Source organism: Wyeomyia smithii, chromosome 1 (assembly GCF_029784165.1).
Source record: "Wyeomyia smithii strain HCP4-BCI-WySm-NY-G18 chromosome 1, ASM2978416v1, whole genome shotgun sequence".
NCBI classification, from domain to species: Eukaryota; Metazoa; Arthropoda; class Insecta; order Diptera; family Culicidae; genus Wyeomyia; species Wyeomyia smithii.
Window position 1 is genome coordinate 167,457,595 of NC_073694.1, and position 14,740 is coordinate 167,472,334.

At 38.3% G+C, this 14,740-nt stretch overlaps 2 protein-coding genes across 3 annotated transcripts in view; one reads left to right on the plus strand and one right to left on the minus strand.

The window, feature by feature from the left end:
• The first annotated feature begins 581 nt into the window (after positions 1-581).
• LOC129729588 (electron transfer flavoprotein regulatory factor 1) lies at positions 582-2,686 on the plus strand. Of its 2 annotated transcripts, XM_055688272.1 has the most exons (3): positions 582-899; positions 956-1,088; positions 1,146-2,686. In XM_055688272.1, exons 2-3 carry the CDS (start codon positions 1,047-1,049, stop codon positions 1,350-1,352), a joined length of 249 nt encoding a protein of 82 aa, XP_055544247.1. In that variant the 5' UTR covers positions 582-899; positions 956-1,046; the 3' UTR covers positions 1,353-2,686. The 2 variants fall into 2 exon arrangements, with proteins under 2 accessions (XP_055544247.1, XP_055544237.1); XM_055688262.1 differs by lacking the exon at positions 582-899 and having other exon boundaries at positions 913-1,088.
• Positions 2,687-4,214: 1,528 nt separating this feature from the next.
• The window catches only part of LOC129728665 (N-acylneuraminate-9-phosphatase), a 28,911-nt gene continuing 18,385 nt past the window's right edge, over positions 4,215-14,740 (minus strand). Inside the window, exons 2-3 of the mRNA XM_055687119.1 lie at positions 5,636-6,118; positions 4,215-5,029 (exon numbers count right to left, since the gene is read on the minus strand). Coding sequence (XP_055543094.1) covers positions 4,685-5,029; positions 5,636-6,118 — 828 coding nt within the window. The 3' untranslated portion in view covers positions 4,215-4,684. The remainder of the gene's footprint in view (positions 5,030-5,635; positions 6,119-14,740) is intronic.

Sequence of the window (14,740 nt, forward strand, 5' to 3'; positions counted from 1 at the left end):
ATATGCCTAGGGTCCTAGTCAACATCTCCAATCGATTAGATTTCCCTATCAGTAGGCAGACTTTTGCTATATGCGATAAGGGGGAGGCTTATATGGAGAAAAATCGAAAAATCTTGAATTTTCCCATATCTAGCCTGGTGACCAGGAATGTCAATTGGGCCGAACAACTCAATATTTTGCAACCTTTCTAGGATTCTTGTGACATTTCCAATCCATTATATTGCTCTATCTTGCCTATTAATTAGTTGTTAAGTTTTATCTCTTAACAATTTTGTTGGTTTAATTCACATTTTTAGTTTCAGTGCTGCCCACCATTAGCGCTGCATTCTATGCTTTCTTCTGTTGAAATATTTCGTTTTTGTTGGTTTAGTTCCGGAGGGTAAAATCACGCAGCATATATAAATCCGGATTTAAACCAACAAAACCAGCTACCCAACAAAATGAAATATTTCACGATTTTGTTGGGTACGTTTCTTGTTGGGCGAATTCACACAAGTCTGCGCAACGGTTCTTCTTGTTATCCGGATTTTTTCCCCTCCGCTCTTGAGTCCTGTGTGAGAAAAAACGACAAAACAGCTGTGTTCGACAGATACAGAGTTGAAAGTTATCACCGAAATGTGCAGTCGTGAGCACATCTTTTGTTATTTACATCAGTCACATCCTGCTGTTCAACTTTGCGCACATTTTCTAAGTTTAGATAAGATAATACCCTATCAACGTGATCTAAGGTCAATTTTGACGATTCTAGTTCTAGTCTTAAATTTATGGAGAAGAGAAGTCATCATATTTCACATCGCAGTCAGTTTGATAAATATGAAGAAGGTGAAAAACACATCATGTGCTTACATTTTCAACGCAGTTGAAATGCAATCAATGACATTGGTATATGCGATAGACAGGTAGCGAAGTATGTGACAGACAGTACGGATCGAATTTTATGTACCACATTTTACAGAATTGGTTGTTTTGATGAGGATTCTGATAAGAAAACAGCTGTTCCAGCATTTGTTACATAAAATAACTATTTAGTTGTAAAACGTAAAACCATGTCCGCCAGCAGGAGACGTGTCTTGGATCTATACAAAAGGGTAGGTCAAGGTATCGAATATTGAATCTGTCGTAGAACAAAAAGATTTCCTTTCTAGCTGCAGTACCTCGGACGGGAGTATCCTGGCGGACCGGAAAAGTTTCGTCAAAAGTGTTACGGTGCCTTTAAACGACAGAGCGCGGAAAGGGATCCGGAGAAAATTGAAAAAGCGATTGCCCTCGGAGAGTACGTTATCAAGGAGATTGAAACGCTTTATAGTCTGCGCAAGTATCGGGCCATGAAAAAGCGATACTACGACAATTAAGACAGTAACTATTTTTTTGTACACAAAAAAAAACTGCGCAGTTTTACGGCAGCTTGTAAGATTAATTTGTAAAAGTTACATTTTATAAAAACATGTGTATATACAATTCAGATGATAAATATTCAGTCTGTTCAATAAGAACCTAAATTTCTGAGTTTGATGTACACAAGAGTGAACTTTTTTTTTACAGATGTAAATTTGGTCTAAGCTTAGATACAAGGCGGCAATGCTACAAATTTTTACCTATAGAGACTTATTACGAAATGATTCTTTGTCGATTTGCTAAAACTTCAATAAACGAATACTGTGCGGGGCGGGCCCTAATTCCGTGCACTTCGTATCAAAATGTGGAACAAATTATCAACGTGACGTTGCAATGTTATAGTAATTTGCTTCGAATCCCTTGTTTTGCAACCTACCTCAAAAATGTTCTTTCGAAGAAACATCGTAGCAACATAGAAGGCAAGCATCTAAACCAAAAATTAAAAGAGGTAAACACAGAGTTGTTTGGAAAAAAAATCTATTGTACCAAGTTAGAGTATTAAAAAAGAGTGACAAACGAAAACAGCTAAATGTATGTGCCTGTGGAATGAACAATTGAACAAAATAAGAAACTTATAAACTAGAACAGAAGTTACAAACGGTCTAAATAGTAAAATCGCGATAACACTATCGCACCGAACGTAAAACACGCTGTGAAAGGCGTGGAACAGTTCAACGAAAGCAGTTAAATCAGCCGGATAAACTAGTCCTATTAGTCAAAGAAAACACTTCTATGCAAACTGCTGTAACGTGTTGAAAACGATATAAAATTACATTCCTCAACGAAATGCCATCTGTGACGCAACTAAAAATTTAGCAGTCACCATTTTTTGTCATTTTATTATAGTTTACGATAGAAAATACACACAGAACACACAAACGCATCCATTAGGCAACGGGCTTTGTTGAAACGCGCACAATAGCTCACTACACAGATCAAGGAGAAAAAAAAAAAAATTTGTAGATGTTACTCCGATGCATACTAAAAATGTATCGGATTGGAATTGTGATTTGATAGAAAACGCGACAAGTTTAAACATATATATTTTATAACAATCGACTTGGTGTTTGGCGCGCTTTCAACTATTACCGATAGACGAGCACGAAAATTTGTGCATGTAGTTTTTACTCTGGGTGTATTAAATATCGCAGCAAATGAAGCGTTGAGCATTCCAACGCTTCAAAACAACAGCGAGAAAACTTGACGGTTTACATACCGGTTCTAGCAGATAAGTGTGACTACTTTCGAAATATGAAAGCAACAAATAGAGTGAGTTGAAGTAAAACTAATACTGACGATTTGCCTTTTACTAGAAGTCGTATGTCGTAAAACCTATTTATCAAACAACCGTTTATTTCAGTTTCAATTGAAAATAAAATTTATTTCGCCTTCGTACAGAATAAGATCGTCTAGACGTGATGCTACCTATTATCAGAACACAGATTGGGAGGGAGGAATTCTTCCATCCGGTTATTAGAAGGTATAGCCTTCGCTCGTTAATCAATGAAAACGACCTGAGGCTGATCGATTTTACCGCGGCCAGGAATGGCAAGGTTTGACATTGGATCCTGTCATTATCTCGCCGTTTGTAAGATCCGCGCACGGTTGTCGAACGTTTCAACATACAGCGATTGAAAGTTGATGGCGTAACGCAGCGGTTCTCAACCCGGGGAACGGTGAGGAGCAAGATGAGCAAAGAAGGGCGACAGGATAAGAATTATAAGCGATGAACGAATTGTGGACCCATCAACACAGGAGGGGGTTAAAAAAGAGCTGAAAAATGGGAAGGACGGTATCCCGTTCGAACTTCTGAAAGCGGGGAGCGAGCGGCTATACTATGCGATTCACCAGATCTTACTGACGATCTGGGTGGATGATCCAATGCCGAATGACTGATTGGATGGCCACAGATGTCCAATCTGCAATAAGGACCATTGACTAGATTGATGCAACTGTCGAAGCATTACGTTGTTCAATTCCGCATACAAAGTGTTCTCCCGTATCCTGTTCTCAAGAATGAGACCATTAACGGAATCCGTCGGCAAACACCAGGCTGGTTTTTCGACAGGGCGTTTCACGACGGATCAAATTTTCATCCTACGACAGATCCTCGATAAGTTCCGGGAGTATAATCTGCAGACTCACCATCTGTTAATAGATATAAAGGCGGCATAGGACTCAGTAAAAAGTAAGGAGCTGTGGCATGTTATGCTGGAATACAGTTTCCAGACGAAAATAATTAAGCTGAGTCGTATGATACTGTAGGGATCGAAATGATGCGTGCGGACAGCTGGCGAGACATCAGTCGCGTCCGTAACGTTAGATGAACTAAAACAAAGGGAATTTACTATCGATCATCGCCCTTGGAGGTGCAGTACGCAAGAAAATCAAACGCGCAAAGAAACACATGATCCTTGGTTATGCGGACGACATTGATATTATCGGAATCGACCGTAGGATCGGCCTTTCGAGTTGGGACTCAGAATTACCCCACCAAAACAAAGTACATGGTAGCTGGCAGGGAGTGTGGGAGTTTCGCAGATTGATGGGGAACGATTTAAAGTGGTTAATGATTTCGCTTGATCTTGGTACGTTTAAGCACATGTGACAACGATATGAGCCGCGAAGTGAAACGATGAGTTGTAGCTGCGAACGGGATCACCTACGAACTACATAACCAGCTAAGGCCTCGTAGTATGCAAACTCGCACAAAGCTAGCGCTGTATAGGACGCTGATTCTCCCGGTGACACAGTTTCACAGTTGCAAATTTATATCAAGAAGGGATTCGTTTCGGTACACATAAACAAGCAACAGAAGGTGCTTTTGTAATTTACAATCTTCGAAGCTTCTGTTCACAATGCGAAATTTACACTTTTTTACGGTATCCGTATCCGGTAGTTGTGAGCAACATATTTAGGCGCGTCTTTACAGTAATGGTTCTTCGCTTTTTACGAGATAGAACTCTTGAGTTGAGTTCAATTAGGATAAAATTCTGGCCTGCCAGATATACCAACTGCATACCTAGTGATAGGGTAATATGATACAATTTCTTTTTGTTTTGTGTTGCAAAATGTACAAAATTAGTATGTTATTGTACTCTAACTCCTTTATATTTGCCGTGTAATCTCAGGTACTTCGACACTCTTTTCGAGAAGGGGAGCCTGGTTTGGTTCTGTTACATTGCTTGTCTAGTACTTAACGTTTGTCTATTATTTGAGACTGCCTGCCTTTGTCACTACTAGTCTAAACCACCCATCTAAAGTTTTACTAACTTGAAGAGAGAGCGACCTAGTTACTTTCAATGCTGCCGTTACTATCACATGAATTACTACTACAGCTGAATAAATCCGGAACGTCCGGTAGGAACCGATTGTAGCTAGCAGCGCGGTTGCGAGTTGTCTTTGGTATAAACGAGTCAGATCCACGTCTTTCCTCTAGAGGTCGCTGTTGCGGCCCTCTGACACATGTCTCCGACTGTCCCGGGAGGACGGATGGCAGATCCAATAGATTGTGCACTATGAAATCCGGTCGTATGTGATCCTCCAGATCGGCCATTGTTTTGTCGTGCATCAGGCGTAGATCTTTCGGCAATGGTAACCAAATGGTGGCACCCAATTTGGAATCAACGCCACCCTAAAAGATGCGGTGCGGATGTGGTCCAGTATGCACAATCAAAGTAAGAACATGATGCGATAGAACACAAACGAGTAAGAATTAGTAAGACATCATTATCGTCTATGGTGGGAAAGTAATATAAGTGGTAGCGGTTGAGAAGTATGATTCTTTGATAAATAATCAAAAATACTTGGGAACTCTTCGGAAGATGCACATTTACTGTTTTACTTTTAACTTAAGACAATGTAAAACCAACATTGTTTTGTACTATCGTGCATTTTTCCAACGAATTCAGCTCTTATTTTTGGATAAACAAATACACTTTCTCAACACAAGAGCAAATCAACACTGACTTACCACCGTCGGCTATAAGGATCCATCGTACGAGTTCTGTGCGATCGCGATCGACTTTCCGGTCGCAGGATCCGATTTCTCTTGCCTAAATTAGCCCTAACACAGCAGTCGCTACCGACTATCAAGGTGTGTTGCAATTAATCACAACTCAACATATATAATCAACAGATCATCATTCACTCGACAATTTTTCATTTTTGATTCTGTTTAGAGTGTATGAGTCACCAACAGCACATGCTCACAAGTCACAACTTTAACTATACAACTCACCTGAACGTCGGTTTCCAGCTTATCACCAATCATAGCACATTCATCCGGCCGCACTCCCAAATAGTGACAAGCGGCATAGAAGATGTTTCGTTCTGGCTTGGCCCACGGCAGATCTGCGGAAATTAGAATACAATCGAAATAACGATTCAGACCCAACCTGTCGATCTTTTCCCATTGAGCAGCCGAAGGCCCGTTGGAGATAATTCCCAGCAGATAGGTGCGGCGCAAAGATTTCAACATCGCGATGATCTCTGCGCCAGGAGCGAGGTAACGCGTGCGATACTCTAGCCATCGTGTGTACAGCTGGTGGCCGAGATGCTTGTAGCCGACTGGAAGGGCGTCCTCCCACAGCTGGGTACGCCACTGAGCCAGGGGAACATCCGTATTATCCGGACATCGACGAAATGCGTTCAGATAGGTGGTACCGATTTCGGCCGCCACCTCGCCTGGTAGGCCATGTTCCGTCTGCAGCAGGTCTGCTACCTGTAATAAAGCAGGGAGAATAGTTTCAATAGTTGTGCACAATCAACTTGGATGTTGGAAGCGATGATCATGTTCAGTATTGAGAAAAGGTTCAAAAGCTACTTTGAAAAGGATTCGAAAGTATTGTTTAAAAATATTACGACGAATTTACTCCTATTGACTGAATATATAATATTTAAACATCTTCATGCTTGAAGTTGCCACATAACGAACTCTCGACCTGCTGTCGACTTTGTCGGAAAAAGCTTATACCTACATAATCCTGTCTATCTTTTGATAGTCTTTATTATTATTTTTATTATTATTAGTCTTGGTGGTGTGATATGGCACTATCGCAGCAATGATTTACGTTTGGTGACTTGGATGTACATTTTATATGCATAAGGTGCTTTTAACGCTACCTGACAGTCAGAGAAAATACAAATATTTTTACGTCTGTATTTTCAAGAATTGCAAAAATCTCTGCTTGAAACAATGTTGGCCAGTGTCCCATTGCCACTGAAAGATTTCTGCACTAGTTTTTGTACCTATTTTTGATCCATCTGTGGAAAATTTCGTTGAGCCGGGACGGACATCAGGACTTCCCAGTCTGTACGCAACGTTTCGCATACCTTGTAAGGAATATCATAGTTATCCCCATCCAGTCTCCATTCATACTCATCACTGACCATCTTTTGAAAAAGTTCAGTATAGTCAGGTGACCCACAACTTGTGGGCCACAAGATCACCTGACAAGACAGTTTTTGTTCTTTTGAGCCTCAAAGCACTCTTCTCTGCTTCTAGTTGCACGTTGCAGCAGCCCGCATAATCAATAACCATGAACGGATGATAATCCATATGGTTTAACGATAGCCCATACATTCGTGATTATTTCCCGAACTAGTTGTTAGGCACGTTTTATGGTTATTGATTATGCGGGAGATAAAAAATTGCACCAAGAGCTTTGGTTTTCGGCCATCATACTAACGAAGCATAGGTCACCGTTTTTGGTCTCTAGCCCCACTTTCTTCCAACGGTCTTGGAGCACAACCATAATGCACTGACCGCCTTGTTGATTGCACAGGCAAAATGTGCATTTCGGGTCAGCTTGGTATCAAGGGTAAAGGCCCAAGCACAATGGATACGTTTGCGTTGCGTTGACATAAATTTGATAGAAAATGTATTAGCTAACTGTCAATTTGCCGCAAACGCAACCGCAACGTATTAATTATGTTAAGACCTTAACTCTTAAGTATTTAACCTGTCCACTAAATGGAATTTCTGCTCCTTAAAGCTTGAGAGTTTTTAGATTGAATTTCCTCTTTCTAGTAAAAGGTACGATTACAGCCATGCTTGTCATTCTCCTCAGTATGTGGAAAGAGCGGGGAAAAAATTCACCGCGCACTTCCCTTTCAGTATGTGCCTACGTGTAGCAAATGCTTTCACCACACTGCTTCTTTCTCCACTCCAAAGTGTCTCAACCAACTTACAGAGAGACAAACACAATTCCAGCTCATCCCACATCTGATAGAAACAAGAGGGGTGAATCACTCTACAGAGAAAACGCAGAAGTACACCACAGATTCCACTGGCGAGTAGTTGGAAAGTGAAAAAAAAAACCTACCGGGCAAAAGTGTAGTCCTCGTGTAGCTACATCGCGAAAACGAATTCGACCAGAGTAAACCGGCACGAGCAACGCAGTCTATTTTTTTTTACTCCCAATCTCTTCTCCTCTTCTGCCATGCTCATAAAACAAACTGTAAAACGCACCGCAGATAACTCTGCTGTGTAATTATTGTGCGTGATGTCCATACGTGTGAGAAAGTACACCATAGTTCGTTGTCTCGCAAGAGAGAGATTTCAGATTTCACCGCGGTGCTCTCAGGAAGCTCACCAGATAAAAATCGTCTGTCATTCTCTTCTAACATGTGCGTTGTCTTGCTCTTTAGTGTAAGAGCAGTTGTTTCCGCAGTGCAAGATGTTCTCCTGCACTCTAGAGGTTTTCTGAGGAGAAAAGACAAGCATGATTACAGCTTTTGTCGAACTAATGCTGAGACCCTCCTTTATACACCAAGACTGGGTATACTTTAGAGCCTCTTGCATTCTTTTCGAAATTTTGTTGTTAAACTTACCTCTTATCAAGATGACTATATCATCCACAAAGCCCACAACCTCGAAACCTCTTGGTCCTAAGCTTCTAAGAAGATTGTCCACCACCAAAGACCACATAAGTGGCAAAAAACACCTCCTTGCGGACATTCTTTCGCTGGCCTTACCGTGATAGACGTACCCCCCACTCAGAAGTGATTTCTCTTTTTGCAAGCATAGTATGAATCCAGTCTACAATACTCGTGCAAAATACTTTTCCTCATTGTACTAGACATTTTAAAATAGGACGCGTTATCAAAAGCACCTTCAATATCCATGATAGAGCACAGAGCAATTTCTTTAGCTGAAAGTGACTTTTCAATTTTCATAACCAGCGTATGAAGCGCTGTGATACTAGATTTTCCAGCTTGATAGGCAAACTGGAACTTTGAAAGCGGTTTCGTTTGATTCAGAGCAAGTCTTCATAGAACAAATTACACCTAAATCAGAAATGGCTGAGTCCGTTTTCTCAATAGAACCTGGAAATGCGTTTCCATCATTAGATTTAATCCCGAGGACCACTAGTGTAGATACCGTCGTGACGCTTTAGATTGCCAAGCGCAACGATATGACCCTTGGCAAGAGTCTTTTGTAGTCTGGTAACAACTGGAGTCCTTTCTATAGATTTACACATTTGAATCCAAGACCTCCTTTTAGATTTCCTGATTTCATTTTTAGTCACTAAAGTAACGAAATGGTCACTATTTTAGCTTTGAATGAGCAAAAAGCATTAAAACTTACATTGAAAAAAATGCTTCCTATTTACTGAATATTTGGACAGTTAGTTTCTTGAATTTCTCATTGGAGTGAGCAGTGTAGGATAGATACAAGCAAACTGTCTAAGAACTGCCAATGTAAAGGCTTATTCTAAAAGCTGTTTAACCCTAGAAAGATAGTTTGCGTTGTTTTGACTCCTCGCTTTCAGCAATGCGCTCTTTTCTCTTAACAGTGTGTCAGTTTTTCTCGTTTTTTCTTAATCAATGAAGAAATCTCGACTACTTTGTGATAAGGTCGTATGTCTGAACGTAAACAAAACGAGTGAGAGTTATATTCATTGTACCTCACAAGCACAAATCATCTCTCACTCGTTTTGTTTGCGTTTAGACATACGACCTTATCACAAAGTAGTCGAGAAATGTTCAAACCTAAATACTGGTTTTTGTTATCCATCGATGCGTTAACTTCGTAATAACTGTTCATCGATAACTTATAAAGAAAAAGTTGCACTTTCAATCATTTGAAAGTCAGAAATCAGTTTGACGCATGATTATCCTTTAACGCACATCAAAATATGATTATCTTTCAGGGTTAAATTATGTAACTAGTTTAATTTCCTTGTGACTGTACTCTCCTGTTTTGGACTAACAAAATCGAAGGTATGGGGTGTATTACAGAAGCTTCGACGAACAACTCGTCTCATTTGAAATACATTCTCGAATGATTTATTTATGTACTAATATCTATTCAGAATTAGTATTGTGTGTTCTGCCACAAATGGTGACATTTCAACACTATTATATATATATATATTTGTACGCTTTTTTATATTATTGAATGTTATTAGCTTTCGCAGTTAAGTTAATGTAATTGTAGGAAAATTATTAAACCTACTTGTCAAGGAAAAAAAAAGGAATAAAACAAAACTTAAAATAAACTTAAAACTATCTTACTGACTATAAAGTGAGCTGATCGTTGCAATTGAGGATTGCAACGATTTTTGTCGGAATTTGTTGATAATTTGGCTTGACATATTTTCTAATGTTTCTACATTAGTGAGCCTATGCAGCTCGTTCGTGCTAAACCAGGGAGGACGCTTCAAAATCATTTTCAAAAGTTTATTCTGAATCCTTTGAAGTGTCTTATTCCTGGTTGTACAACAACTTGTCCAGATGGGAACTGCATATAACATTGCTGGCCTAAAAATTTGTTTGTAAATTAACAGTTTATTCTTGAGACAAAGTCTAGAATTCCTGTTGATAAGAGGATATAAACATTTGATATACTTATTGCACTTTGACCGGATATTTTCAATGTGCTCCTCAGAGATTTTTGTTCATTCGTTAGAAAAATGCAATCACCATCTTTAAGGACTGGAATGGACTTCGAAGGTTTCTTGAGAACCTTCGAAAGCTTCCAGAAAGGTTTTGAATAAGGTTTTAGTTGTTCAACTTCTCTCATGAAATTCTCATTTCGCAAAAGAGTGAATCTATGTTTAATTTCCTTTTGCAATTCTTGAAAAATAATTTTCAAAGCAGGATCATGAAACCTTTGGTATTGACGTCTCCGTATGTTCTTCAAACGTATAAGAAGTTGAAGTTCACTGTCAATAATTGGTGCATTAAATTTCACTCGAGCCTTAGGAACTGATAAATTCCGAGCATTGAGTATTAAGCTGCTAAAATTATCTAATGCTCTGTCAATGTCAGCACTGTTTTGTAAAATAATATCATCATTCAAATTTTCTTCGATCGTAGAACGATATCTATCCCAATTAGTCTTGTGATAATTTAACACAGATCTAGTGGCATTTAAAATAGTTTCATGGGAAATAGAAAATGTTATGGGAAGATGATCAGAATCAAAGTCAGCATGAGTTAATAAATCACTGCATGAATGGCTTTGATTTGTTAGTACCAAATCAATTGTAGATGGATTCCTAATAGAAGAATAACATATAGGACCATTTGGAAATAAAACTGAAGAAAATCCAGCCGAGCAATCATTAAACAATATTTTTCCTTTGGAATTGCTTTGAGCATTATTCCAAGATCGATGTTTCGCATTAAAATCACCGATGATTAAAAATTTAGATTTATTTCTTGTGAGTTTTTGCAAATCTCCCTTGAAATAATTTTTTCGCTCACCAGTGCATTGAAAAGGCAAATACACTGCGGCTATAAATAAAGTGCCAATACTTGTTTCAATATCAATTCCCAAACTCTCGATAACTTTGGTTTCAAGATGGGGTAAAACACGATGTTTTATTCGACGGTGGATAACTATTGCAACTCCACCATCGGCAACATCAATTCTATCAAACCTATGAACCATGTAATTTGGGTTCTTTTTTAGTTTAATATTTGGCTTTAAAAGCGTTTCAGTCACAACTGCAATATGCACATCGTGGACTGTTAAAAAATTGAAAAATTCATCCTCTTTCGCTTTTAAAGAGCGAGCATTCCAATTTAGAAAATTTACAGCATTATTTGAAATCATTGCTGAATTTCAATTTCATGACAATATTAGTTGTAAATTTTATACCTTCTTGAACAGCCTCGTACATCGAGTTACAGTTCAACAAAACGGACATTAGCTGCAGCATGGATTGTTGTAGGTATTCAATTTTTTTTGGAGTTGGGCTACCTAAATCAATACTGGCTGACTTTTCAGCACCAAACACGAATGGTTTGTTACTGTTTGAATTTGAAATATTACCTGTAAGGACACTGGCATATGAACAGCCTGGTGTTGCCTGAACAGGATTTTTTGTCTGAAATTTGTTATCTGAATTTAAATTATTACCTACAGACACACCTGCTAGTGAAAGTGCTGGTGATGCCTGAACAGTATTGAAAGTCTTTTGTATACCCACATTGACAACAGGTTGCTTAGAATTCCTACGTTGTCTGGAAGCAATAATTTTTGACCTTACAGAACAACTAAAGAAATTAGATTTGTGATTTCCCCCACAATTTACACATTTGAAACTAATGGTGGTCTCTTTCACGGGGCAGATATCTTTCGTGTGACCAGTGTCACCACAAATCATACATTTTGCCGCCATATGGCAGTTTCGAGTTCCATGACCATAGGCTTGACAATTCCGACATTGAGTAAGATTATGGATTTCTCCATGTCTCTTGAAATTTTCCCACTTTATTCGTACGTTAAATAAAACACGTGCTTTTTCCAAACATTTCAAATTATTTACTTTGGTGCGATCAAAATGTACTAAGTAATTTCCCTGGTGTATTCCAGTTTGATTAATTTTGGCATTTGCCTTTCGTTTCATCAAAATTATATATATAGTTTGGTCATTTGAAAGACCTTTTAAAACAGCCTTAAACGGTCTCTCGTTTTTGGCATCAAAAGAATAAAATTTATACATCTTTTCAGTCAAATACTGTAAAAGATGTTTATGGCCATCAAAGGATTCGGCCAAAATACGAATTTCGCCCTGGCGGCCAATCTGAAAACTAACTTTCACATCCGACAGAAACGATGAAAGCTCTGATCGAAATGCTTTAAAATTAGCTACAAATACCACAATAGGTGGAACTTTAACCTTCTTCATAATGGCTTTATGCTCAGTATGAGAAGTTTGAATTTCTTGATCCCCAACGGAAGAAAGAATATCATACCTGTTATTCGAAATTTCAGTGTCACTTGGAGGAGATGCCTCACGTTTCCTTGAAGCCGCATCAAAGCGAGCTTTTTTATTTTTTCCAGGCATTACTGGAAAACTTCACTACACTTTCACTTCACTATAGAATTTAAGTAGAAATATCTCAAACAAAATTTACTCACTAAACACTCGTTAACGTTAAAAACAAATTTATTGCTTTGCGTTTCAACAGGTAATCTTTCAAGAAGATTGCCTGTTGAAAGCGAAAAACAAAATTTCAATATCTCTCGGTAGTCTAAGACTTGGCCTCGAGCTGTTGGTAAAATGCGACCGTACTGTAGGACAGTTCAAGTCGATCTGAATACATTCTCGATTCGACTTCTGTAATAGGGCTTTATATTTAACATCGTCGTGTTTGAACCTCAATTCGTTGGATACTGAACAAATAAAAATTCAAAATCTGTTAATAAATTATGCATTTTATAATTGATGCAATGTACAATAAAGGTGGAGATTTTTCTTCGCATCCTATGTTTTAAATACATGTTTCTGATGGAATATTGTCCATTTGAGATCAAGTAATGAATTTTAAAGCTTTATATTATTCACTTTTTGGTCACTATTTAAATTAAAAATGTCACTAAAGTCGCTATTATTTAACTCCATGGTACTAGCCATGGTTTTGCTTTATTGAAAAGTTTTCGACTATTTTTTCAAGGCTCTTAAGCCTTTGGTTCCACCATTGCACATCCCTACTTGATGATGACTGCTTGGTGGGACAACTATTATTGTATGTGTGGTGCCTGCATACGGTCCTGGCATTGAGTGAGAATAGGCAATAAAAAGTGTGCTTTTATATTCATGGAAATTGATTTGTTTTATTCAGGTGATTTAATTATCGGAAAATATCACAGTATGCATTCATTACCTGCTCATTAAGCTGAATTGTCCTAGATTTCAGTTCTGAAATTGTTTTAATTCTGCTATAATTTCAGTTACGTGGAATATTCGCACAAGTTAATCGGAACCGCAGTTTTTAAGAATTTTGTATGGTACGTCTGTTTGTCTACCACAAGTGTAAAATTTAAAAAAAAAAATATATGCAGATTTTTTTTTAACAAAAACACTATTGGTTAGTGGGAGATGAAGCGCATACATACACACACATCGAAAATCTGTTAATTCAAATTGCAATTGCAATTCAAATGCTTTTTTAGTTGAAAAATAATGCATATAGATGTAAATAATGTGTTTCATCAATGTAATTGAAACAATTTCAAGGATTAAGATAATAGTAAAGCGAGGCACTCCGAGCATTAAGAGGAAGCCAATATTCACACAAGCTCGATAACCACATTGAGCCAGCCGATAATACATGCGGCCTGCCGGAGCCGATATTTACTCTACATCACTTCGTCATTGTGCCCTAATTCCTCCACTCAGTCGTACACATATACGAAATCAAAACGGTAACAATGCAGAAGAAAAACTGATGAAAAATAAGGAAAATACACTCAGCAAACTGAGAAATGTTATTCTTAGTTTCCACACAACCTATAAGCAAACGAAAGTAAGAACGAAAGAAAAGAAAGTTTCCTTGATCTCGACAACGTCTTGCAACGTCATCAACGAACTTTTCGGCCATATTGGGGAATTTTCCTGCATCTTTACGTTCCTCTTCCTTCATAAGAAGGTCTATGCTTTTGTGCATTGCCCTCATTGCCCTGTACCAAAGTGACTAGTGGAAAAAGCGATTACTCAAAAGGGCACAATTAGACATTCAAAATAACTGAATCAGCACTATAATTAGGAAACAAATTTATTAAAAATTGCCAAGCACACCCAGAAATAGATTGGTGATTTACAACCTTTTTATGTGTTTTAAGTCTGCGCACCTGAACTCGCTTATAAGATGCTAAGGGGTGACGCACATACAATTTTAAGTAGAATATTTTTGCAGTTCATTCACTTTCCCCATCGTCATTGTCATTGGCTACGGTCGGGAATACTTGTAGTCGTCAGCCGGCTCCATGGCTTCATATGAATCCGAATGCCAAATATCTAACTAAAACTAGTCTACCCATTTCCATTATCCAGATAATGTGTGTATCACCAACGCCTAATATTATAATTAGTGAATACATTATTTT

Bases quoted from the DNA above. Each gene is read 5' to 3' on its own strand.
- LOC129729588 (XM_055688272.1), top strand. From the start codon at position 1,047: ATGTCCGCCAGCAGGAGACGTGTCTTGGATCTATACAAAAGG. The intron at 1,089-1,145 runs GTAGGTCAAGGT...TTTCCTTTCTAG, and splicing joins TCTTGGATCTATACAAAAGG to CTGCAGTACCTCGGACGGGA.